The 24,988-nt window shown below is 39.8% G+C and overlaps 8 protein-coding genes across 8 annotated transcripts; 5 read left to right on the top strand and 3 right to left on the bottom strand.

Moving 5' to 3' along the window:
- Positions 1-219: 219 nt before the first annotated feature.
- N7500_008536 (uncharacterized protein) lies at positions 220-1,301 on the top strand (the record flags this gene model as incomplete). The annotated part of the gene is made up of 6 exons (XM_056679680.1): positions 220-330; positions 393-463; positions 519-542; positions 590-679; positions 732-814; positions 868-1,301. The coding sequence occupies 6 exons, from the start codon at positions 220-222 to the stop codon at positions 1,299-1,301; spliced, it is 813 nt and encodes a 270-aa protein (XP_056530052.1).
- A 5,751-nt stretch (positions 1,302-7,052) lies between these two features.
- N7500_008537 (uncharacterized protein) lies at positions 7,053-8,569 on the top strand (the record flags this gene model as incomplete). Its single annotated transcript, XM_056679681.1, has 7 exons — positions 7,053-7,087; positions 7,378-7,534; positions 7,563-7,699; positions 7,805-7,861; positions 7,931-8,152; positions 8,282-8,319; positions 8,382-8,569. 7 exons carry the CDS (start codon positions 7,053-7,055, stop codon positions 8,567-8,569), a joined length of 834 nt encoding a protein of 277 aa, XP_056530053.1.
- Positions 8,570-8,600: 31 nt separating this feature from the next.
- Positions 8,601-9,397, top strand: N7500_008538 (uncharacterized protein; the record flags this gene model as incomplete). Its single annotated transcript, XM_056679682.1, has 4 exons — positions 8,601-8,633; positions 8,816-9,005; positions 9,037-9,103; positions 9,244-9,397. The coding sequence occupies 4 exons, from the start codon at positions 8,601-8,603 to the stop codon at positions 9,395-9,397; spliced, it is 444 nt and encodes a 147-aa protein (XP_056530054.1).
- A 3,333-nt stretch (positions 9,398-12,730) lies between these two features.
- Positions 12,731-13,489, bottom strand: N7500_008539 (uncharacterized protein; the record flags this gene model as incomplete). Its single annotated transcript, XM_056679683.1, has 1 exon — positions 12,731-13,489. The coding sequence occupies one exon, from the start codon at positions 13,487-13,489 to the stop codon at positions 12,731-12,733; it is 759 nt and encodes a 252-aa protein (XP_056530055.1).
- Positions 13,490-13,985: 496 nt separating this feature from the next.
- N7500_008540 (enoyl-CoA hydratase/isomerase family protein) lies at positions 13,986-14,853 on the top strand (the record flags this gene model as incomplete). Its single annotated transcript, XM_056679684.1, has 2 exons — positions 13,986-14,176; positions 14,241-14,853. The coding sequence occupies 2 exons, from the start codon at positions 13,986-13,988 to the stop codon at positions 14,851-14,853; spliced, it is 804 nt and encodes a 267-aa protein (XP_056530056.1).
- Positions 14,854-16,460: 1,607 nt separating this feature from the next.
- N7500_008541 (fungal specific transcription factor domain-containing protein) lies at positions 16,461-18,803 on the top strand (the record flags this gene model as incomplete). Its single annotated transcript, XM_056679685.1, has 6 exons — positions 16,461-17,114; positions 17,173-17,253; positions 17,312-17,928; positions 17,992-18,177; positions 18,238-18,612; positions 18,728-18,803. The coding sequence occupies 6 exons, from the start codon at positions 16,461-16,463 to the stop codon at positions 18,801-18,803; spliced, it is 1,989 nt and encodes a 662-aa protein (XP_056530057.1).
- A 387-nt stretch (positions 18,804-19,190) lies between these two features.
- On the bottom strand, positions 19,191-19,633 carry N7500_008542 (uncharacterized protein; the record flags this gene model as incomplete). Its single annotated transcript, XM_056679686.1, has 2 exons — positions 19,191-19,436; positions 19,628-19,633. 2 exons carry the CDS (start codon positions 19,631-19,633, stop codon positions 19,191-19,193), a joined length of 252 nt encoding a protein of 83 aa, XP_056530058.1.
- Positions 19,634-20,230: 597 nt separating this feature from the next.
- N7500_008543 (uncharacterized protein) lies at positions 20,231-20,645 on the bottom strand (the record flags this gene model as incomplete). The annotated part of the gene is made up of 3 exons (XM_056679687.1): positions 20,231-20,451; positions 20,476-20,610; positions 20,639-20,645. 3 exons carry the CDS (start codon positions 20,643-20,645, stop codon positions 20,231-20,233), a joined length of 363 nt encoding a protein of 120 aa, XP_056530059.1.
- Between the last annotated feature and the right edge of the window lie 4,343 nt (positions 20,646-24,988).

The raw sequence follows: 24,988 nt of genomic DNA on the forward strand, positions 1-24,988 counted from the left end.
TCCCTAGGTTGTATTCTTGACCAAGCATTAGTTGTGGGCCGGCGGCCTTCCCAGGCGACTTTCGAACGCTAGCTGTATGGCCACATCTATGCACAGATCATCTCCGGCTGCAGAGCCTCGAGTTATCTTTCAGCCCCTGTTGTCTCTCAATTTCCCCTTTTTCTTATACTTGTTCAACTTGGTCCCTGAATTATCTTGCAAGTTTACATTACTTTCTCCATGGCCCACGAGTCGAAAGAGGTTGCAGCCTCTACCAATTCCCTTGTTTCACCTATCAGCGATGATGACAGGATTCAGCTGGAGCGTCTGGGGAAGAAACCAGTATTAAAGGTAACGAACTCATGACAAGATGTGACTGTTCCGTGATTTAATGAGACTGTTGTCCTCTTCAGCGAAGGTTCGGTATATTCGCAACCCTCGGATTGAGCTGTACTGTTCTTGGAACGTGGGAAGGACTACTTGGGTATGTGGACATCCAAAGCTTGAACGAAAGAACCAAAACGCTCATATCAATACAGAACATTTATAACCCCTCTGAATAAGTATGTCTTTTGGATGAAACCCAGAATATGGAATTGACATGTCGCAGTGGTGGCTCGGCGGGCGCAGTCTATGCCTATATATTCGCTTGGACAGGCACTGCGTGCTGCTTTGTCGCTCTTTCAGAGTTAGCCTCAATGTGAGCATCTGACATAGAGTAAAAGAGAGACTTCATGCTGACATCCCCTCAGGGCACCGACATCTGGAGGTCAATATCACTGGTGTGCAATGCTTGCTCCAATACGCTGCATGAAGTTCCTGAGCTATATTACTGGTATAGTTCACCCGCGACAAGACAATATCCTGGGATGCTAATATCGAAGCAAGGCTGGGTCGCCGTAGTTGGATGGCAGGCCGCATTTGCTTCAGCTGCGTATCTGTCCGGTACAATGATCCAAGGCGTCGCCGTTCTCGCTCACAAACACTACAATGCCGCAGCTTGGCAGGGTACGCTGATCATGTGGGCATGTCTCCTCGTTGCACTTGCTGTGAACTTGTCAGGTGGAAAGATTTTTCCTCGATTGGAAAAAGGCATTCTTGTTCTACATGTCCTAGGCTGCGTGTCAATCATCTTGCCGCTGGTATGTTTGGCCGATCACAAAACTAATCAACAAGTCTTCACGGAGTTTCTGAATGGGGGTGAGTTCCCCACTCAGGGTCTATCCTGGTTTGTGGGTATCTCGGGCTGTGTGTTTTCTTTTGCGGGAGGTGATGCTGTGGTCCATGTGAGACACACTCTTTATGATGCATGTGACGATTGATGACGACTGACGATCTATCAAGATGTCGGAGCATACAGATCGGCATACCGGGGATTTAATTAATCCAGGTTGTGCAGTAATTTTGAATTAGTAATCCGCTATCCATATAAATTGCTAGGAAAACGGATACTGCAATATAGAGATTTTAACACCATTGATTGGACCCATATATTTCAGGATACCATTTTATTTGACAGTTATAAGCCCAGTTCGCACTTAGTAAGGCCGATATCACCAAGGATAGGCCCTAGTAACCCCCGAAGCTATTCCCTATAGCCCCTAAAGCGGTATAGCAACCCCTAAAGCTATCCCTTAACCGGCCCTTACATTTTTTTACAAAAATTACAGACCCTCCTTACAGAGGGTCCGCCACCCATATGAAAGGGATCACCCATATAAAAGATTTTTATCAACCTTACTTTTAACTGCCATTTACTATACAACCTATATATAAATCAATTAATATTATGATATATATCAATAGATTAGATGCTAAATTACTAGAATATCAAAAAAAAATCAATTGTTTCTATGCTTCTTGGCCCTTCTATATCTCCTAATCTCGACCAAAACCTTCTTCTATTTCCGCCGAGCCTTTTCTTGATCGGCCTTTTCAGTCAATTTATACTCTTTTCGCTTTATCTCTTTGACCTAGGATGAATTGATGATACCAGTGATTTAAATATAACGGCGAGAAGTATTATATCTAGCGTGGCGAGTACCTATAATAGCCTATATCCGATCGAATTCTCGTTAAAGCTATACCGCCAAAGTAGCTTATACTTCGGTACCCTTTATAAGCTTTATAAGCCCTTCTTTAAATTGTAAAGACTAAGGGGTATATTAATTAAGATAAAGGCTGATTCTCCTCACTTTTTCGGCAGTTTTTAGGGTACTAAACTCGGTGTTTAAAGATATTATTAATAGAGTACTCAACTAGTATAGATTATTAGGATATAGGTCATACGATATTAACTTATCCGTAATTATCCTTAGATTAATAGGCTATAGGCCTATTAATTTAAACCTAAGTTTAATTGTATATAGACCTAGCAGTGACCCGCGGGTGACCCTCACGACCCTCGAACCGCCCCGCCACTAGGGCAGTTCGAGGGTCTAACCTTCCGACCCTAAGGGTCGTCTACCTAGAGGTTAGACCCTCGGAGGGTTACCTATAGGTAACCCTAAGGGTCGTTAAACGAGATAAATAGGTAAATCTTATAATATATATAATTTATATAGATTTACCCTATATTCTTAAGTATCCTAATTATATATCTAAAGTTCTTTAATATTAATTTTTAGTGATATATTATTATAAAAACTTATATTATATTCTTAAATCTAGTTCCTATCTACTAGACTACTATATATCTATTAAGCCTTTTTAAAACCTTCCGAACTCTTCTAGATAATTAAGGGAGAGGAATTTTACCCTCTTTATCTATACTATCCTTAGTACTAGATTATATCTTATCGCCTTTACTTAGTAAACTACTTCTTTATCTCCTCCTAAGTATAATATTAGGTAATAGTTATAAAGTAGATAGTAACTAACTTTCTTTAACTATATCTTCCTTAGTATTACTAATTAGTTTAAATAAGGTAGTAACTATACTACTTACCTCTATTAAAGCTATAATTTCCTAGGAAGATAGATACTCCTAGAGAATTAGCTACTAACTCTTCTATAGATTAAACCTTATTATATATATAAATATTATAATATCCTAGATTATCTTTAGCTTTAGTAAGCTTTACTAGTAATAATAAAATATCATATATAGAGTTAAATAGTTACTCTATATCTAAACTAGTAGCTAGGAGAGATATAATATTATAGGTAATACTTATAAGAATTAGCTATTTATATTAGTTTTCTTTCTAGAATATATAAAGTAATAAATACTATAGGGCTAAATATTTATTAATATTAGTTAGATATAAAGAATAAAGATAGATTATTAGACTTACTAGAATTAAGATATTAAGTTAGCTTATCCTTCTATAGAGTGATAGACTACTAGGAGTTATTTAACTCTAATATATATTTAAGCTTAGATATTCTAACCCTAGATAATAGACTACTTAGCGATAACTAACTATCCCTAATATTAAGCTACTCCTTATAGTATATAACCTAAGTCTTAAGACTACCTTAGTAAATATCCTTCTAGCTAGCTTTGCTAGGATTATCTAATTTCTATTCCTTTAATAAGAAGAATTAAAGCTTTTAGGATAGAGATAAAATTATACTAATAGTATAAATATACCTATTAATACTATCTATATCCTTATAGTATTTTAAAAGCTTTTCTAATATAGCTTTAAGGGTAGATTATATAAGCTATTTCTATAAAACCTTCTTCTACTAAAGTATAGTGATTACCTTCTTAAGATAGTTAAAAAGGTAGTTATATATACTAAAGATAAGGTAGATACTTAAGTCTTTAGTCCTAGAAATAAGACTTATAAACTTATAGAATAGCTTAAGAATAAAGAGTAGATATTTAATCTACCTCTATTCTCCTAGGTTTAATATAAAGTAAGGCTACTTATACTATAAGTAGAAGGTATTAAATACTAACTATAGTCTCTTTACTTACTAGAGTATTAGGAAAGTTAAATTTACTATATCCTAATATCTTAGATTAGAATAAGCTTAGGCTCTTTATCCTAGAGAGTATAAAATATATCCTACTACTATAGGCTTATATTAATATAAATAGTAAGGTTATAAACCTAAAAGAGATATTAGTATATAGAAGTAATACTTAGAATATAGTATATTTTATTAAATATATCTATAATCTTATACTTTCTTTAGTATATATATAATACCCTTATATAATTATTAGACTAATTTAACTTAGTAGTATTATTACTTAGGGATATCTTTATCTTCCTAAGTAAATCTATAAGACTAATCTAGATAATATAAGTAATATAAGGAATATAAATAATTATAGAATTAATACTTAGTTAGATAGTCCTTACTAAGTTATTTATAGCCTAAACTAGTATTATATTATTTAAGGTATTATTAGTAGTAATTATAAATACTTAATAAAGAATATTATATTTTTATAATATCTAAGTAATAACCTTACTAAGATTTAACCTAGAGTGTATACTAAAGAGTAGCTTAAAGCTAAGGAGAACCTTATAGTACTCCTAATCTTTATCTAGAAAGTAGCCTATTACTACTATAAATACCTACTAAAATAGCGATATCTAATAGTCTAGTATAAAGGAGAGCTTTATCTTTAGTAGTAGACTCTAAAGGAGTCTTTCTTAGTATTTATAGATAAATACCTTTAACCACTTATAGATAGTTCGTTATAAGGGAATAGTTAGTATAGTTAGAGTAAGGTATATATATTTAATAATATTAGTAAACTCCTAGTGTTTAAGGAATAAAAATAGGAGATATAAAATACTGATAAGACTTAGTAGCTTTTACTCCTAAATATCCTATAAGAAGATAAGAGCTAGTTTATTTAATACCTATAGATAATTTAGTAATAAAGATAATATAAGGGGATATAATATATAGCTATCTTAAGTAAATTCTTAATATTGTGATTTAGAAAGGATTGTATAAGTTCTATTCCTAGGAGGATCTATTGACTATATATAGATATATATGGGTCTGTAGATAGACCACTATAGTAGATAGTAGTCATATGAGGACCTATATAGGTGTGTATAGTTACTAAAGACATAAGTCTTATATTTAAAATAAGCTTTTGGATCTTATCCTCCCCCACTAAACTAGAACTAGTCTCTAGTTTCAATATCTTATAGTCCTACTTATATATTTTCGTAAGTTTAAGCTTTTGCCTAGGGGTTTCTAGGTAAAAAAAAGTGAGATTTTTGGCTTCTTCCTCCCCTAGTAACTAGAAAAATAGTCCTCTATTAGTTAATTAGTTATAAAAGATTTTTAAGGAGATTTATAAAAGAGTGTAGTGTAAAGGATAAAGGTCCTTTCAATTCTGATACTCGGTCATTTACCTGAGCACGTCATTCACGTCCCGGGGTCAAAGCGGGGTTGATTCGTAATCGACTCGGCATTCAGTCCGAGTAGATACAGGGTCCTATATCCAAGTATAAGAACCCCTAGATCCTTAGGATCCTATTCCTCCTATAAGAGTTAGTCTTACAACTTAACAATAGATTTAATCCTCTCTCCTAATCATTTTAGCCTTATATCTTACCTAGTTTATGAGCACTTTAGTAGAAATAATATTATAGCCTAATAGTAGGTTATAATATTTCGTAGGGGAAGGTGTATTAGGTAAGCTTTATCTTATATAATATTGTATTATATAAGATATAGAAAGGTTTATACTTAGCTTAAGTAGATAATAATAGGTAAGAGGTAAGAAAAGTTGTATTGAATGAATATTTTCTAGCTAGGAATCCTTCATTCCTTATATAGGTAAGCTCTAGTAGTATAGAATATTATAGAAGGTCATTAATAATATAATGACTTTATTATAATATCCTAGATTTATAGCGATATATTGTGAGTTATAATATAGTTTACCGTAGATAATATATCTAAGGTTCTCTTAGATACTACCGGTAAAATATATATCTTATACTCTTACACTATAGTATATATCTTACAATTACTATTATACTTATATACCCCCTTAATCCTTATAATCTTTATAAGGATTATAAGTATAAGTATATAGTATAAATATATATATATATATATATAAATATATATATATTATAGGTCTTTATATAGTACCTAGCTTAGCTAGATCTATAAAAGCCTTATATAAGATATTATTAATATTCTTTATTAAAACGTATGCTAGTCTATATTTAGAAGGTATTTAATTAATAGTGATTTTACCTTCTAATAAAGCTTACCTTATAAAATAATATATTATTTTAATATACTTTAAGCGTTTATAGAATTCTAGATTCTTAGCTAGTTTCTTAGCTAATTTACTATTAACTAAGATAGTAGGTATACTATTTATATATCCTAGATCTAGCTCTATATTTAATAAATTAAATATATTAGCTAGATATATAGCTTCTTTAGTAGCTTCTTTTAGTGCTATATATTTAGCTTCGTAGTAACTAATTACTATAATAAACTAGCAGACGGCAAAAAGACTGCCAGAAATGGCCGCAAGTGAGGCCGTTTTAAGCCGTCAATCTGCCAAACTTCATGCCACGCACCTCGAAATCCAGCCACGCCCACCCATTCCCCCCCCACCACCCTTGGGGCTATGGTCTGCATCCCCTTCCGAAGCCCCCAGTCTCCGCTGAGGCTGTCGCCTGTGTATCCTGTCTCCACCCACACCAGCCCGTCCGCAGCCTGCGGCCTGTGGCCTTAGGGGAGCGGCACAACATGGGCCAACCCTGATTCCCATGTCTATTCTCCTGCTAGCATTTTCATTCTGGCTAAGAGATATGGTTTCCGAGAAGGGTTATTTAAATGGACGTTGCTTCCCTAACCTCCAATATTATCCACGCTGCCTACCAACTTAAAATTTTCAATTTTCTTCCACTTACACCTCCTTAAATAATTCTACCTATTCTACCACAATATAGCCCGCTCTCGACAATAGGCCAGGTCAGAATCGTATGACAATGATTCACAGACTAGAGAAGATAGCTCTAATGATAGCGGCGACGAGCAGTACGATACCGACCCGATAGAGCCTGATTTCGACGATAATTAGCTCAAAGATACTAGTGATATTGCGTAACTTTTTGTAGATAATGAAAATTCTCCCGAGTATTACCTATAGCAACTCGTAGAGTTTGACGAGTCTGTGTATATAAAGGAGGATTATAGCAAAGGTACCACTGTCCTTCTTGACTAGGTCGAGTCTTGTTAGAAATAGTATATCTTATTTACTCCTCCCTCTTTCTATCCTTTAGCTAAACCCTATCAGATTTTGTGCTTGTCTCCGTAAAGATCCTGAACAAGAATTCCGGAAGCTTTCTATTGCTATCTTATATACCTTTCTCGATTGGGCCTTAAATTTACGATAGGGCAAAAATAGAAGGTGGTTGCCTAGAATTAAACGAAAAAGCTTACTAGAGACGTTTTAGAAGGTCTTTCGACTCGTCTTCGAAAGGGCGACCTTAGAAAAGATCGGGAAAATAATGAATCGACAGATACGCTGGGTAAGAAACAAAGTCACCCCTTAGTCTCTAAGGCTTCCTACTCTATGGTGTGGATAGTTCTAATTGATACTGTAGGTGATCCGTAAGTTAGCTTAAAAGTATAAACTATCCCGGAAAGGCCGCGAAAAGTCCACTATATTTGTGGAAGACTTAACTATGGTCGTAGAAACGGCTATTAGTACGACGAAGAAAAAATTTGGATATAGTCGGTATCGTATCGAGCTTTGCCTTTTCCTGTAATTGGCTGGCCTTATAGCCAATCGCCCTTAGGTAGTGCTAAGCTTGAGGTATCGCTATATCGGGGTCAGTCTACTACGAGATCTATAGGGCGGCCCTTATAGAATCTTGATCGAATTTAAATTCGAATACACAAAGGGGTTTCTTGGCTCTAAGGATAAGTAAGTATATTGATCTAGAGAAGTTTTAATATTAATATTTCTTACCATGGCCCACTGACTATCGGATAGAAATATATATATCTTGCTAGAGATTATATTTGACCCTTCGCTTGTTCTTAGTCCCTATATCTTCTTGCTAGGGCTACTTTTTGCGGACTGTGCCTTTAAGAGAGTTAATAGTGAGGAGGTCCTAATATCCGTAGGGCAGCTTCCTCGCTTATATATTCGGGATAGGTACAACGAGCTTCCATTACTACTTGATCTAGCCCTAGACGATATACTAGTTTTTCGGTAGACCGAGCGAATATTATAAGGAATCGGGATCTTAACCGATAAATATTTGCCTTACTCAACCCTTCTTCCTTGGGTTAAAAGTTTTGGTTCTATTACTAGCTTCCGATAAGTTACCTATCCTTATAGCCTTCGATATAGGGCTAGAAAGGCGTTAGATAATAGCGGTAATTGTCTTCCTACTTAATCCTTATTGTGTAAGTTTAAGTGACTGACTATCTATATTTAGGAGCTATAAGTGACTCACTTCGTAACCTAATCATATACCACGCCGATAGTCGTACTTTTCTAAAGTACTACCTCGACCGATGGATTAACAAGAATCTTCCTACCATTATCCGAGGTCTTAATCTAGATAACGATATTATATATATAGCTTGTCGAATAAGCCGGACTATTAACCCTAACCGCCCCTAAGAATTAATAACTACCTAAGCCTCCTTAGTTAATGAATGGCCTGAAATTTCTGTCCTTATCTAGCGTCGCGATACACTTCGCTAATAACTAGGCTGTCCACTCTTATAGTATTAGGGAAGTCTAAAATACAAAAGCTATTAAAAGCTAAATCAAGAGCTTAATAGTGTAAGGGAATAGGCTAGAAATATATTACTATCGTAGATTTAGTAGAAATATGATCAAGAGTAGCCTATATTAGAAGTATAGCGGCAGCTGTCCGAGACAAAACTGGCCGAGTCGGTGACAACAAAACTACAACACATAGAGGAGCTACCTAAGCCTCAGAAATATTTGATTAAGCGTATTTTAACTCTTCTATCGCCGATATTAGACCAAGAAATATATCAACACACTAAAGCTATTAATACTGTTACCGCTTACTATCAATTTAAGGAAGGTATTATATACCGTTTACTATAGAACAAAAGGGTTGAAAGTCATATGGCCGAGAGCGGTTACGTCGACGATTAGAAGCCAGAAAGCGAAACGACTAAGGTCCAGACTAAATTGGTAAGCCCACTTAAAAATACTATTCGATCTATCATAGAGGACAATCGACCCTTGTTTTACTTTATTTGTGTGGGATAGCAAAACCTAGCCCTTAAGAAGCGTGTATAACTATTCTTATCGCATAGAGATATTTCGAAGTATATCAAGCGAAAGCATCTACAGAACCTTTCATCAAGTACTATTATTGCTTACAATATTTATAATAAAAAGTTTGCAGAAGTGATACACTTTCAGCGCTATGCTAATGATTCTTACTCGACTATGACTAGGCCTCTATAGAGCGCAGTTTCTAAGTAATAACTTGTTATATTACTTTATTTTATATAGAATATATTAGAACTTTAAATTCAAATAACTAGATGGCCTGATTAGCTTTTATAGGACCGGTTTCAAATGTACCGAAGTAGCTATAGCAGCAACACCAGGAGGAAGATCTAGCCATATATACTCATTTCGAATCCTAGCGTAGTTCTGCGATGTTCTGCGGCGAAGAGAGAACTAGACCTCATTTTTTTTTAGTGTGTTTGACTTCGATTATCCAGATGATATCATTGGTTATGATTTTGGTAAAATGATTCAAATGTACTAAAGTATCAGACAATATACTGCGGTAAGGAGAGAACTAAACTACCTGCTTTACTGCTAAGGGGGTGGAGTAAGATATTATAGCACTAATCCATATTAGGCTTAGTGCTATAGTCTATCTCTATCTTAACGCCTCAGTACTATAGCTGTCTATGCGAATCACATTCTTCCCTCGCCTAGGCTAGCTAGTACTTGGTAAGTTTAATATAAATATATCACTTACCACAATGGACGGTTTTATCTCTCCCTCCCTTCAGAAGCGCTCGCTCAAGAAACAAAGCCCCCCTATATTTAGTAAGTAATTCTATCCTTCAATTTCTACTTCGGCTCCCTTCCGACGACCCTCAAAGATACAATTTTCATCCCTAGGCTAGTGAAACGGACTCCCTGTCTTCTTTCACCAAAATGGTTCTTAAATATCATAGGTACGTTTATAGTCCTTATCTCTCATATTGTACTAGTTCTTACTACTAGTGTTTATATAGCCTTATGGAGTCTGGTATTGTCCTATTCGTCGTTGGCAAGGATAGAAAGCGGTTCTTAATTCATACGGAGTTAGCTAGCTCCTTTCCAAGCGAGATTCTTCGACCTCCTATAGTCGAAGAAATTAACGAGGTAGTCTTTAGCTATTACTGCGAGTTTGTATATACTAGTGATTACTCTGTCCCTTCTCTAATCTACGGCGGTATCGGTAATCAATTATCGGCGGAATCTATGAGACATTGGGATCCTATAAGACTTACCTAGAACATTTTTCATCTAGAAAAGTCCCCTATCGTTTATGCCGACCTACACGAACGATTAGGTCAGGTGAATCCCAACTACTAAGCCAACGACGAATAGAGTACCGACCCTAAATATAGTTATATAGATATATTTCTTTGCCATACTAAAATATATCGCTTCGCTTCTAGAACGGGGTGGACTACGTTATGCTATCTATCACTCTACCGCCTTCTAGGGCTACTAGCAAACTTCGCCCTTTGTGAGGAACAAACTAGGGATATTGTAACTCTATTTAAATTTGTTTTTAAGAAGTTTGATTCTAAGGAGTTTGAGTATATAGGTAACATCAAGTTTGAAGGTATAGGAGACATCAAAAAGTTGGTGGGAGACTATACACTATAGAACTTAGAAATCCTAATATAGGATATAGATTTTCAACTTATACTTGAAAAAATACTGTCTTTGGAAAAGGCCTTTTTCCGCTAGATATAGAAATAAAGTAGAAAATAGATCAAATGCCATCTAGGGGGTTTTGAAGGACTACGTAGGTTTCAAGAATAGTAGGTGGTATTGAATCAGGGGCCAAAAGAGAGTTTTAAGAGTTGAAACTCACAATCAGGACCCATAGTTCATATTTCTAGGAGATATATTGCTCCTAGGAGACTAGTCCTGACCTATAGAGCCAAGGAGTCATACTTCCTTTATAACAGCCCTATATTCTCATCGTGGTCCTATAGATAAATAGTCTAATTGCCTTCTAAGGAATGTTGTGCTTACCTTCACTAATTCTAAGAATGATTCTATTATCTGTTGTCGAGTCATGCTTAATGACTTTACTTCTAATTATAAGCATAGCTCGAATTTATCTTCTCTTTCACTTTCAAGTGACCTAGCGGTACTATAGGGTAGATATGGTTCTTTGTACCTTGTTGTGCCTTTCTTTCGGAGTACTCGTCGGCCTCTTCTAGAGCAAGATAGCGCCTATATAGAGTCAGATTATCTTTGGTCTTACACTAATATTTCCTTCTCTATAGGTGGTATATCTTATCCTTTCGCACGATATATAAAGTTAGCTGACCAGTTATAGTATTTGTGGATAATGTTTTAACAACGCCGTCTTCTAACGCCGTCGCACTTATTAATTATCCTCTACCCTCTTTTCGTATTAATATCAACACTAGCAATGATTACAGTGACATTAGGCGGCACGTTTCACCTACGCAGTGCCCACCTAAGTAGTCTGTTCATCCTTATCGTGGACTACGTGGGTGTGACCTGGTGGTACTAGTGGCTGGTCGGGCAAATGACTAAAGGTCGAGCAAAAGTCCGATGTGTTTCATACTATCTATCGGCAATGGCATTTTTCTTGCTGGTTATTGCTATTTTGGGCACTGCTTGGAAAGCATGGGTCATCGCGCTTGAGGTATGTTATTTCTGCTTCCCGTCATCTCCTACAAAATGCTGACAGCGGCAAGGGTCAGTTGTGTATTAATTTCTTCGAATGTTTCTTTGTGATAACCTTTTACCTTTTAGCATTCCGCGAGTTCAGAGGAATGAGTACTTACCCATTCCTACTGCATTAGGCTGAATCCATTCACGTATCCGAAACGGCCCGATGTCTCCCATATCATCATCTGGACGGCCGCCCTGCAAATGGCTGCATGACAATCTGACAATATCAGCTTCCGAGAGGAATGGACTTAGCCTCGTGGTGTCTGGCAGGAACGATTGTCGGGTAGTGGGGTTTCCTTTCTGTATAAAGCTCATGCTTGTTGACAGGGGAGGTTTCTCTCGGTGGTGTGATAGGGACAGGGGAATGGGAGATATTCTCCCTGATCAAGACTTCTGCCTCGGCAATGGGTTCTTTCTTTATTTCTTATATGGTCACAACAATAGATTCTGTATTTACAGTGTCGACCGTTTTTGCATTCCATGTTTGGACACACAGAGATACTATTCCAAACCCTCATTACATTATGCGCTAAACCCAATATAGATTTCGCATAAATTACAGAATATGCATATACATCGTAATGAAACCTGGGATTGTACCTCTCTGTATGAACACAAGCTTGAGAGCCAAAGGCCTGGGCGACTAGAAGGCTCCATGCAAACCGAGCAAACTTGGCGACCGTTGGCAATTTGTCAACTATCCCCCATGCCTCAGTTGCTTCACTGCAGAGGGACTGGCGCTGCCCTGGGTGTCCATCTCGGGTCAAGTTAAGTTATCCAATATTCTTTGTTTACAAAGACACGGAATATACCATGCTATATGTTCCTCCGTTTTTTTCTGCCTCGTTTTCACCACATGAAGTCATTATACTCTGCCAACGCAAACTGCTCTTGTCGGAAGAGCCCACGGACAGCATCCCAGCCCCTTTCAAGCCGCACGATCGAGAGATTTGCCCGTCTAGCAAATTCGATCTCTTCAAGTGTCCACTCAGGGCAATCGATAGCTGACTCTGTTGCCTCGACTCTGTTGGCAGTATGAGATGATGCGGTTGGGGATTCGGTCGATAGGATACCACAGATTTCCAAACCGCGCTGAGGAGGTACAGTCAACCGACCTCTTTTGAAAACCATCCGAGTCACAGCAGACGCAAAGACATTTTTATGTGGTTCATCCTCAGGAGGTGCTGGTTTTTCCATTTTCTTGCTATTGATCGAACCATCCCCCTGCATGACGTAGCGTCTAGGCAAGTGTTTGCTACTAGCGACAAAATGCGAGACCATATAAATCCACTTATCATCCCAGCTCGCAACTTTGGTCCAGACTTCGTACGGTTGGTACTGCTTGATTCCTCGGTGAAAGATGCACGCAATCGCGCTGACGATTAAGTTGCAATGTATCGAATCTCTGTAAATCAAGAAGATGGGCGAAAATAGCAACCCACTGAGATACGCTCTCGATACATCGAGATCAGTGACGTAGGTCGAGTTTGACTTATGAAGGTTGAAGTCACATTCAGTCGGTGGAGATCGTGACTTAACCACTGCCGGGAGAAAGACATGGTGTTGCTTAAGTGCATAGCTTGATCTTCTGCGGGAGAGGTAGCCCATTGTAAGGGCTCCGAAAAATCGAAACTGAGAAGTCAGTAGCAGTTTCTGGGAGGAAGGAAGGGAAGGCAATTTGAAACTTACATGCCACATGAAATGTAGATTCTTGAGACTCTACCCTAGCGTCAGACCGAGGCACCATAGCCAGAGACTCATCGCGAAAATCAGACGTTATGACTGGTGTTTATAGACCGAAACGGTATGTAGGTTGCTATAGCTGCAGAACTTCTGAACAAAATCAAATATTTACCCCATCCTGCCGTTCTAGCAAAGCTCAGCAAGCTCGGGCTTTCACGAAAGCGATGTTTACTCAAGCCGAGGTGGGGATAGGGGCTATTTTCCGCGGCACTAAAGTTACCCACTCAGTAGCCGCGGTAACTCCAGCCGAAGTAGATTGCTGAACAGACAACTTAAAAGACTCAATAACAGCCATGAATCAAGATCCCATAACCACATCTTTCAACGTCTGCTCGTTTTCAATCATCAACTCTATTGGGCCATGGCTGAAGAAGATCTTGTTCGCCTTGACATCAACGGCATTTTTGCGGTTATCACGCTGAACAACCCAACAAAGTTCAATGCCTTGACGCAGAGTCTGTATTACCGCCTTGCAAGCTTGCTTCGAGAGGCTGAAGGAAATCATGACGTTTACGTTACTGTCTTGATTGGCGAAGGCCCCTTTTTCTCTGCGTAAGTTCTCTTCCCCATGGTGCGAAAGGTGGAAGTTGCGAAGAGATGCTGATGCAGATTCAAGCGGGGCTGATCTTAAAGGGAAACCGCCATCTATGGAGGAGATTTTATCTCGCCCTTACTGGCTTCCCAAGTTGGTCAACAACAACGTTGACGTGGCTAGAGCGTTCTACAGCCATTCGAAGATTCTTGTCACTGCGCTGAATGGGCCTGTTATTGGACTTTCTGCAGCCTTGATATCTCACTCAGACTTTATCTACGCGATATCCGACGCTTATTTGATGACTCCTTTCACATCTCTCGGCCTCGTTGCCGAGGGCGGCTCCAGTGTCGCGTTTGTGCAGCGAATGGGTCAGGGTAAAGCAAACGAGGCACTCCTTCTTGGAAGGAAAATCCCTGTCAGTGAGTTAGCTCAGGTGGGTTTTGTGAACAAGGTCTTCGAGGGCCAAGGCAATTTTCGCGAACAGGTGATGCGCTACCTGCAGCAGACATTCGGCGATCATCTAGTGAAGTCGAGCCTTCTGGGGACCAAGGCTCTCATGCGTCGTCGCTTGGTTAGGGAGCAAGACGAGCAAGCACCGCTCGAAATGTTCGGTGGCCTCGATCGTTTCTGTCAAGGCATCCCACAGGCCAAGATGAGCGAGGCTCTTTCCAAGAGCAAGACATCTCGACTTTGAATTTGTTAAGAATTGTGACCGACGCATGATAGTGCTAAGCTCCTGGAAATCAGCGCTTCATTTGGAGACCCCCGTTTGCACGTGCGTCTTGCATGTAGCTTCGAGCTGTGCTCGTGTCTTTATACTCTTTACCTCTCCGTACAAGACCTTGCAACCTACCTTTTCTTTTCTAATGTAAATACTCCTAGAGCGTCACTGTCCATATCTCTAGATTTAGAAGGCCGCAAGCAGATCAGGCTGCAGCAATATGGATAGCAAGACTTTTCTCGTTTATGACTATGCGGCACTCAATAATGATCTTCAATACTGCCTCCACGGGCGTAATTCGAGATTAATGTCAGGCCAATGGTAATTTTTGACTCTTTTGTCTGTCTAATTTACCCTCACAGCCCTGTCGGCCTATCTTTTATTATTTAAAAGTGATGGCGCGACTAAAGTCTGAAAATAATACTTCATGAAGCGACGAAATGTCGCTTGCATTAGGTCGACATGGGCAACTAGGTCCTTGACTTCTAACCTAAGCATAAATGTAGGAGTGTCCAAACCCTGTGTCTATAGGTCGTAGCGAGGTACAACATCTTGAATCATTCTGCCTGGATAAATTTGGTATATGTAGTCGGGCGTGAATAGAATCATTCCCACAACTGTAGCTTTCTCCCGGCCACGGCGCGATATGACCCATGTAGAATTTTGTGAGCTATGAAATCCTTCCTATTACGAGATACGTTAGGGATTTGAAGTTAAAGAACAAGAGGTTGAAAGCAGACGTCTCGGCGCAGACGATAAGCTCGAACGGCCAGCCGTGCCTCAGCAGGGGTGTTCACTAGGTGCCAGCAATTTTTGACAGACGAAATACTAAGTTCAATCTAGGTCTACTTGTCATAAAGCTCTACTGTCCGGGAGATTCGGCATGAGTGACATTCATCCCTCAGATTTTTCCATTTACCGCTCTTTATTTCAGTTCGCTCTTGAAAAATCCAGTATTCAGATTTTTCGCTCTCATAAGCTATGGATGGGCGGCATTGAAAGCGGTCTGAAAGACGGCAATAACCTGATGTTGCGTCGACTATTGGTCGCCTCGGGCCTCGGCAGTAGTCGTAGCCGGAGGTCAGCTTTGCACAACTAACCACCGCCAACTGGACAACCTTACTGGGCAACTGTGTGGAGGCTTGCCCGTTGCCGAGGCCCAGCATGTGTACCGCTCCTACCCCAAAGTACGTCTTATCCGCGGCAACCGTCCCACATTGGTGCTGAATATGCTCTACTGACTTCATTTGCAAAAGGCCGACTGCTGACTTTCATGATGCACAATTCTTTAGTGGAGAGCACGCGGAATTCTGGCAGAACGCGACGGCCCAGAAAACGAGCACCCGTGGCTTGCGAGTCATGCCACGCCCGTAAAGTAAGGTGCAGTCTGCCACAAACTGGCCAACCCTGCGCCAACTGCTCCTTGGATGATGTCTCATGTGTGCCGCGGGAGAGCAGGAGATTAAAGTAAACGACATGTCAACCCCATACCGGAGAACTCCTCGGCAGACACGCTAACGAGCTGCCGTGGCAGACTTGGAATAAAATCGTCGTCTTACGATCTTAGCGCGGTCTTTTCGATGTCAAATGGCAGTCCCACGGTACGGAGTACTCCGCTGGAAGATCGCAGCTTTTCACCCGGTCCTGAGCGCGTCGTTGCGTCGGAGGATCTACCTGTTCGGACCGGATGGAGCCCCACAGCTCCGTCGGTTGAAGATACTGGAGATGGCACCGACACACCTTACCATCCGTTCAACGAGCATTTCAGCCATCATAATGGAGGTAGTACGGGCACGTCACAACCGGATGGAGACGTGGCAGATAAGTGCTATTCCCCCATATATGGTGAGAATCAGATATCTACCTGGGATCAGGGAATCCTTGCGCCAGTGACAGTCCGCTGTGATGCTAATAGTCATGTAGGCGACCCTCGGGGCGTTGGCCTGGTAGTCGATATCTGCGAACCAGAGCCAAGGGAGAAGAGCGGTCACTTCCTCGTTCCACGAATTAGCCCAACACATATTGACCAGGGAACGATCGATTTCCTGCGCTACAAGGGCGTCTTCAACTTGCCTACTCCTGCTGTCTGCGAAATGATCATACGAACATACTTCCACTATGTGCATCCTTTTTTCCCAGTTGTCGATGCTCGTTCATTCCTCGATATCTTTGAGAATGCACGCAACGACCTGAGCCTGCATCTCTTATGGAGCATGTTTCTAGCTGCCGCAAATGTATGGGTCTCGTTCATTCCCACACTTCCCCTCATTGGCATCCTAACGTGAGATATAGTTCGCAGATGATAGCACCTTAAGAGCCGGCAACTTTTCGTCTCGAAAAGCGATGAAGCGTACGACGTATATGCGAGCTAAGGTTCTGGCTCGATAAGACGCTCTTGGACAACAGGCACTAGCTAACAAAAGTCATCTAGGCTCTTTATGACACGGAGTATGAAAGAAGGAAGATTACCCTCATTCAGGCAGTACTTCTGATGGGTTTCTGGTATTCGGACACTGAAGACAGGACTGGGTCTTGGCATTGGAACGGCGTTGCCATCGGTTTGTGCCAAACGATAGGGCTACATCGGCAGCCAGACAGCAGTCGAAAACACAGTAAAGCCATTTCCATGAGCGACGTCGGACTATGGCGGCAGATCTGGTGGAGCTGCTTTTATCGTGAAGCGTGGTTCTCTGCCGGCATGGGCAGGCCTATGCGCATTAATCTAGCTGACTGCAGTACCCCGATGCCAGACCGCAATGACTCTGGTAGCCTCCTCGCAGGGATTCCGGAGAGTATTCAACAAAAGTACCTTCCTGAAGGCACTGGGGACTTAGCCAAACTGTGGACGGAGCTGTTGGCACTTACGGTCTCATTAGCGAAGATTCTCTCATGGCAAAACCGAGCGGAGCGGACTCCACCCAGTAGGAGTGAAGTACAGCGCATGGACGATAACATCCGGCAATATTATTTTCGCAAAGACCACGCCATAGCTCACCGACAAAGTCATGTTGTCTCCTTACACGCGTACCACCTTGAACTATTTCTAGAGTAAGTAAATTTCCGGTTTTTCTTTTTTTTTTTGGGTCAATTTTTGATAGCCTGACACTATAGGTCGGTTATGCTGATACTATACCGGCCGTTTATCTTTGATAAGCCAGAGATACCTTGGCCCGATGTCTCCGCGGACGAATGGACATCCACTGTGGTGCGGAGGACCAAAGACGCCGCGACCAACACCAACAAGATCCTCAGCGACATGATCAGTGCTGATATGATCAGAAGCACTCAAGCGATGGTGTAAGTGCCCCGTTAGTGATTCGAAGAGACATCGAAACGTGGGATTCTAAGTATCGCTAGGTGCATTGCGTTGGTTCCGACATTGCAAATCCATCTCCTTGACACCACCTCTGAAAAACAGCTGGTGCAACGAATGGGCCGCCACAACCTCAAATTTTGCATGATGGTTATTGAAGAGCTCAAATCCGTATATTTCGGCGCCGAAATACTTTCCAGAATGTTTACCAAGGCAGAAAGCCAGATATACAATCAGACGCTTGCTGCCGCCCCAGTCCCTAGGGGGCATGCGCCCGACACCTCGCTTGGTTCCACGATCGGCTCTCCAGATGTCCCAGCCGGTGCGCACCAGGATGACGTGGAAGTATTTGATGTCTTCTCGACGATGTTGAGTCCCTTTGCCCCTGTAACAGCCGGTGGATTATTCGACAATGACGGGTACGTATACACTCAATCCTGAATGCTTTGGTTTATCCGACTCTCTATGGTGTTTTCTTTTGACGAAACGTGGTTTCGGTTTCAAGTTACTAATCGTCCCTCATATATGTGACAGGCTATTTGCTTTCGAACCCGACATCACGCTCGGGCAACTGATGTTCCCTGAGTCCGAATCCTCTGCAGATGCATAACTACAGAGCTACGCAATATCGAGGCTGCTTAAGACGAGTTTGGCCTTGGCGGCAGAATCTGGTTTGACAATCGTACTCTCTCAATTCCACTGACCGTACCGCAACGAATGCCAGACTCAACTGAGCGAAGATGAAGGGAACGTACGTACAAGGGTTAATCATAGCGACTGTTGAAGGGAGGCTTTTAGTAAGGAGCCTGTATCCAATTGATACGAGGGGTGTGGCGGTGGAATATTTATAGGATTGATTGGACCTTCAATCGATGATCCTCCTTTCCAGCAAAGATCAGTCACTCATCCAGTCAATCCAGATCAGTTTTCGACGATAAGTGCATTTGTATGAGTACCTTCGATGGTTTCATTTCCGACCTAGAATGAATATGCGTCGTTACTTGCTGACATCACCACAACGCGGCGAGGTAAATTGGGTTTTCCGGGATGAGTAATGAAGAACAGTACGTGATGATTTTTCCGCGCTGATTCCCAATACGGAACCAACTTCACTAGCTTCACGGCAGCTTCGGAACATGCTTTGCCCGACCTGATCCGAATTGTGAAATGTGCCATGAAGCTTGTTAAGTTCAATTATTGCGTCCGAGGATGATGCTGGCCTGCCATTTGCGACGTAATGAGTCTGTTTTTGCTGTATATCATATCAGTAAACATCGTACGCTGTCAGCAATCGATGTTTCTGGCCATTTTGTGAGTGGTCTGAATGACTGCAGTTGCGAGGTTGGGAGGAGTGTGAAGGAACGACCCCAGTGCGGGTGGGGTGGTTTATTTTTGGATATGTAACAGTACATTACTATACCATTTCATACTTACATCCATGTCACCATGCAAACCTGGAACAAATTTTTAAATACGGAAATATCCATATAAGATTTAGCGTATCATGTGATTAGGGTTTGAAAGAGTATCTGTCTGTTTCCAAACATGGAATGCAAAAACGGTCGTCACTGTATTATTTATTTCAAGTTCATATAGGCGTCCATCTTCTTGGTGAAACGTCGCAGAAATTTCTCTTAGCGGTTGATCATTCTTCCCAAGTGTTTTCTAGAACTCGAAATAGACCGTTAATTGTTTCAACATGAAGTGTCAGAGTAAATATGTATTCTTACATTTATAAAATAATAGGGTTCTTTTCGTTCTCTAGGATAGACGGCCTCCTCAGATCTATTATAGAACAATCGAGGACCAAGAGACAAGTGAAGGCTGTCACACTACCCAGTATAATAAGTGGTAGCCTTGGGAGATCCGCCTCGATCAGATAAGATCGAGAGTCTTCGGAGGGAGCTGTGATCCGCGTTTGGAGAACTCAAGCGCAACAAAGATCTCTTTAAAAGATTGCTTACACAACTTGATAAGAAACAAATATTCTGGTATCGGCTAGAGTAGAATTTTTCTGCTAGTTTCGAGCTCCTTCACCTACTTTTGTAGCTGGCGACGCTTCCTTCGGATAGCTGCTTCCTCCCTAGCAATTTGGTCAAGTTGTCCACGTGAAAGGTTATAGACCCATAAAGGGGAGAAAAATTTTATCGGTGCGGTAGGTCTAGTGACTAAATAGTAATCCGCCGCTTGTATATATATATTGTTAATAAACCTTTTTCGAGTAACTTTGTAGTACGATTTTAGGATATCGTGGATATCTTATATAGTCTATTGCAAATTACTTATATAGTGAATTCGAGTGAGATTAGAAACTCGAATATATTCTCCTCTTGAATAATCATTATATTTCACGGAAAAAGATAACTCTTTTACTTCTAATAAGATACGTTCGTGGCGACTAAAATGAATATTAGCCACTTAAAACTAATTGTAGGCAGTTAACACTAACCATTTTTGTAAATTACTATTTAAATAATGATTTTAAGTTATTAGCGTTCTATCCCTTTTAATTCGAAGTAGAAACTCTGCTATCGAAAGGGCTTATCGATATTTCTCCACGAGGTTATCTATTAGAAACGAGAGGATATTTTGACCTAGCCTCTAATCTCCACAGGATATATTTAATACCTTCGTTGTAAAAGTGTGAACCATAGATATTATATCACAAATATAACCCTTAGCCAGAGATAGCTATTTCGTAGATTGTTTCTTTAGCACGCTTAAAAGTATAGATAAATTAAATATTCCCAATTCAAACCCACGAGATTCTTGGTAGAGATTTTCGATCCAAGGGAGAATCCTATATACCATAGAATCCTAAATTTGGATATAGTTGTGTAGAATGTCCTAGATATCGCTGTAACTATTTAGCTTACTACTCGGGACAGACTTTAGCTCCTATACTTGTTCTTCTGCTTCTCTATTATTATTTATACCGCTAAGGATGGCGCTGATAGAGCTCGGTAGGGAAGTTTCTAGGACGGTTGATTTAATTTCTAAGTTATTGTCGTGCTTATGCGACTTAAAGCTATATATATGGCCGTAAGTAGAAAAGTCGTTAGAAAATTAGGTATTACGATTAGCAACCAAAGTTACTAACCTTAAATCAGGTTCTTCGTCGAAGGTATCTTATAATCCGTAATTCGTATAAAGAGTATTCTTAGTGATATACTGAAATTTCGACATAATTTCGAGCAGAAATTTGCTTTATTGCTTAGGGGACTCACGCTCTTCTCTAAGGCTTTTAAGTGCCTATTTATATTCTTTAAGACGTTTCGAAACTTTAGAACGAACCTATCACCTATTTATAGATTAGATTTCGTACGATAGTTCTTATAGACAAACTCACCGATAGAAATTCCCGCCGGATATTTAAAGCTAAAAGTGCTTATAGTCGTGTTCTTAGGGTATCGATACTATAGCTATCGTTTGAGAGGCGATTCTAAGGAGATAAATTTCGAAAGATCTCTTCTTTAACGTTATGGTTCTTTAATAGGTCCTAGAGGTCCTTCTAGCTAAGGTTTCTAACTATCACCTAGCCTAGTTCTTAAGATTCTTGCTTCCCTTCGATAAGTTCAATAATCTTATCCTCTACTCCTTTATCGATAAGGTCTGGTTTTGTAAGGATCCGTAAGGTTCTTATTCTATCTGGGTCTAACTCTCTAGAGATTTTAATAATCTCCTAGGTAGCAATATCGATATTTACTAGTATAACAGCAAGTATTATTGACCGCGGATTTTGTATATAGTTAAGTACTATATCCCTTATAAGGGTGATATCTAACTTTAAAGTCAAACTAGGTATTATAGTTTTGAAAATTCCTAGAATATCAATCACACTAAGATAATTTTTATAAGGTCTATGAATCTCTAACTAGAGAATATCAGAGGAAAACGTGGGTAGGTTATCTCCTATTAACGTTAATAGGCCTATCGCTAGGTAAACCTTAGGTAATATTAGTTTTTGTACTTATTGCTAAGCCTAGAGGAATAGACTAACCTTAGTTATTATATTCTCGAACTCTCTCTTATTTAGCGCCTCAATATTAGATATACTCTAACTAGCGTTTTCCTTTCTATCGTCTAGGGTTATTAAGATAATAGAGCTAGTGACTTTTCGTATTTTTAAGCTCGGATCTCTCCAAAATATAATCTATATCGCGAACCGGGTATATAAGCCACTGTTTCGTGGAAATTTCAATTTTGTCAGGCCCTCTAAGATAGAGCTTTTTCCGCTAGATTAATCTCTAACGACGACTAATTATAGTAAATTAATATATTCTCCTATATTACAAGCGAACAATTTATCAATTTTTTCAAGTAGAGATAGGTCAGCCAGTATAGTGCTAGTAGGTACTTAAGCTTCCTACTTAACTATTATGCTTTATTGTAGAATATTTATAGATAGTTTTATATGCGATTATATAGCTAAGATATCAAATTTCTCGGTACCCCTCCCTTAAAAAGGAGGTTCTTTTCCTTCTTTATTAGAATTTAGAAAGTAACGTTACACCGCCCTTATATAGGAGTATTCGGTGTAAATTAGAGGGTAAGGAGAAGAATATAAACGAAGCAATGGTAAGAGAGGACTTAGAATGTTCGAAGGATATCGGTGAATATTCGGCAAGTCAAATCAAAGGATCCAAGAAAGCCAAGGTAAGGAAACTTTACCCGAAGAAGCATTAGCTAGTAGATAAACAAACTCTATATATTTAGCATTAGAATGCCCAATAACCGCTTAAGGGCTCGAATTGCCTTCTCCTCTAAGGTATACCTTGCTTTTAGTTAGACTTCATTCAGTCTATCTTCCTCCTTACTAGTAAGGTACTTTTATAAATAAATCCTATTAGTTATCTTTCTCGGAATATATAATCGAGGCCGAACTTACCACGTTATTCTGCTAGCGTCGGAGTATAGAGCTTAAGTTATATGGTCTATTCAATACTTATACACTAGAGTTAAGGTATTCTTTGAATAAATTCCACTCCGACTTATTATCTAGACCTTCACTCTTATTAGGAGCCAAAGTAGTAATAAGGTTGTAATACTTAAATCAATCTATGCTATCGGGGATTTTAGAACCCTAATAAACAGCGGATCCTACTTGGCGTAGCAGAGAGTCGAAATCTATGGGAAGTTTATCTTTGCTCTCGTTATATAGGCTATCGCGCTTATTAGCCCACTTCCTATAGGTAACTTTCTACTCTAGAATAAGTCGTTCTACTCCGCTAGAAACGAGATAGTTACTATCCAGAATTCCTCTAACGTTTACGCCTCGGAATTTGAAAGTGTTCCTTGTTAGAGGTTAAAGGCGATTAAGGAATTCGACCTAGGAGAAATCGGCGATTTTCTCGAAGTAGACTATATAGTATAATACTAAAGTAAAGCGGCGTCAGAAGTCTAGTGAAGTTAGCTAAGGAGAAGGGTTGTGTATATATATTGGGTCTTCCCTAGGACCCCTAGTCTATTCCCGGATATATAGCGAGGTATAGGTTACCCGGTTAGATCATTCGATCATAACCCAGAAGTCGGTATTTCGCACCACGTATAGAATTCGGGGCAGACTCGATAAAAAATAATAATGGCACTGTATAGGCTGTACCTGATGGTTGTCGACTTTGTGTGGTTTCGAGGCCTATATACCTAATAAGATATATTTTCTCTAGTGATACGATATTGTCTAGCGTAGGAGAGGCCGGTGCTTCTTCCCTTAAAGCTAATTAATACGTCGCGAGTAGATCGATCTCGACGCCTTCTATATCCTCGTGAGATTTTAAACAAGCTATAAGGTCTTAGGAAATTTTAGCACTATAAATAGTATAGTAAAGTTAGTACTATGATATATATATATCACTCTAAAAACTTTGCACCCACAAAAAGCTATTAAAGCTCTTAAAGTCCTCTAGAATTTTGCCTCTATTACCTCTGACGGAATCTTTGATTCTATAAAAAAGAGAGTTAGTTCGTAATTTTAGAGTCTGCTGGATTGGAAGGCGTACTGATTGATATTTATAGACAGAACGCCTTCGTAGTATTCAACCTATTAGTAAATCAAATAGATTAAATAAGCTAAATAGATAAAGTTATAGAGGTATATAGCTACTTACTAGATAATAAGGTATTCTGGTTAATTTAGATACAGAATAAGGTTGTTAGACTTTGTATAGGAAGGCTGGATATTTCAAAGCTAGAATAGGTGGAGAAAAAGCAACCTTTAAATAGCTTATAGTAGAATAGGCTTCGCTACGGCCTGCCCTAGCTCAGACTTCAGCCATAGTAGTGTCCCTAGGGGAGTCTTACTGCCTAAGGGCAAACTAATAGGAGGCCACTACGGTAGTGCCTTAGATCACTCTCGATCGCGACCCGCTTTAGCAGGTAATAAGCCTAGCCAATGGATTATCTCACTAGAAGCGGGGTACCAATCCCGTGAATTCTCCTTAAGTGTTATCTACGCTAAGGTAGGCTGCTTTGCCTTCGGGACATTTAGTCTAGGTCCGTAGGTTGCCCCGCCCCTATAAGCACCACTTCTTTAGTAGGTCATGAACACAGCGGACCAGCAGACCAATGAAGGAACCCCTCACTTTGAGCCGGCTCATAAGATACGTGGGCAGCGATCGAACGAGTTTGGTAACGGGGAATAGTCTTATACCTCTTCTCTCTGGTATCATTATTTTAGTTTTAATAATATTGAAGTGTCGATACCTCTGGTATATTACTAGTGCCTTAGTGATATATAAGGCACTTAAAAGAAAGGACAATAGTATCCCTGCTTAATAGAAACAAGTGAATAAATCC

This window comes from Penicillium coprophilum (genome assembly GCF_028826855.1).
Source record: "Penicillium coprophilum strain IBT 35676 chromosome Unknown utg000005l_segment0_segment0, whole genome shotgun sequence".
NCBI lineage: Eukaryota > Fungi > Ascomycota > Eurotiomycetes > Eurotiales > Aspergillaceae > Penicillium > Penicillium coprophilum.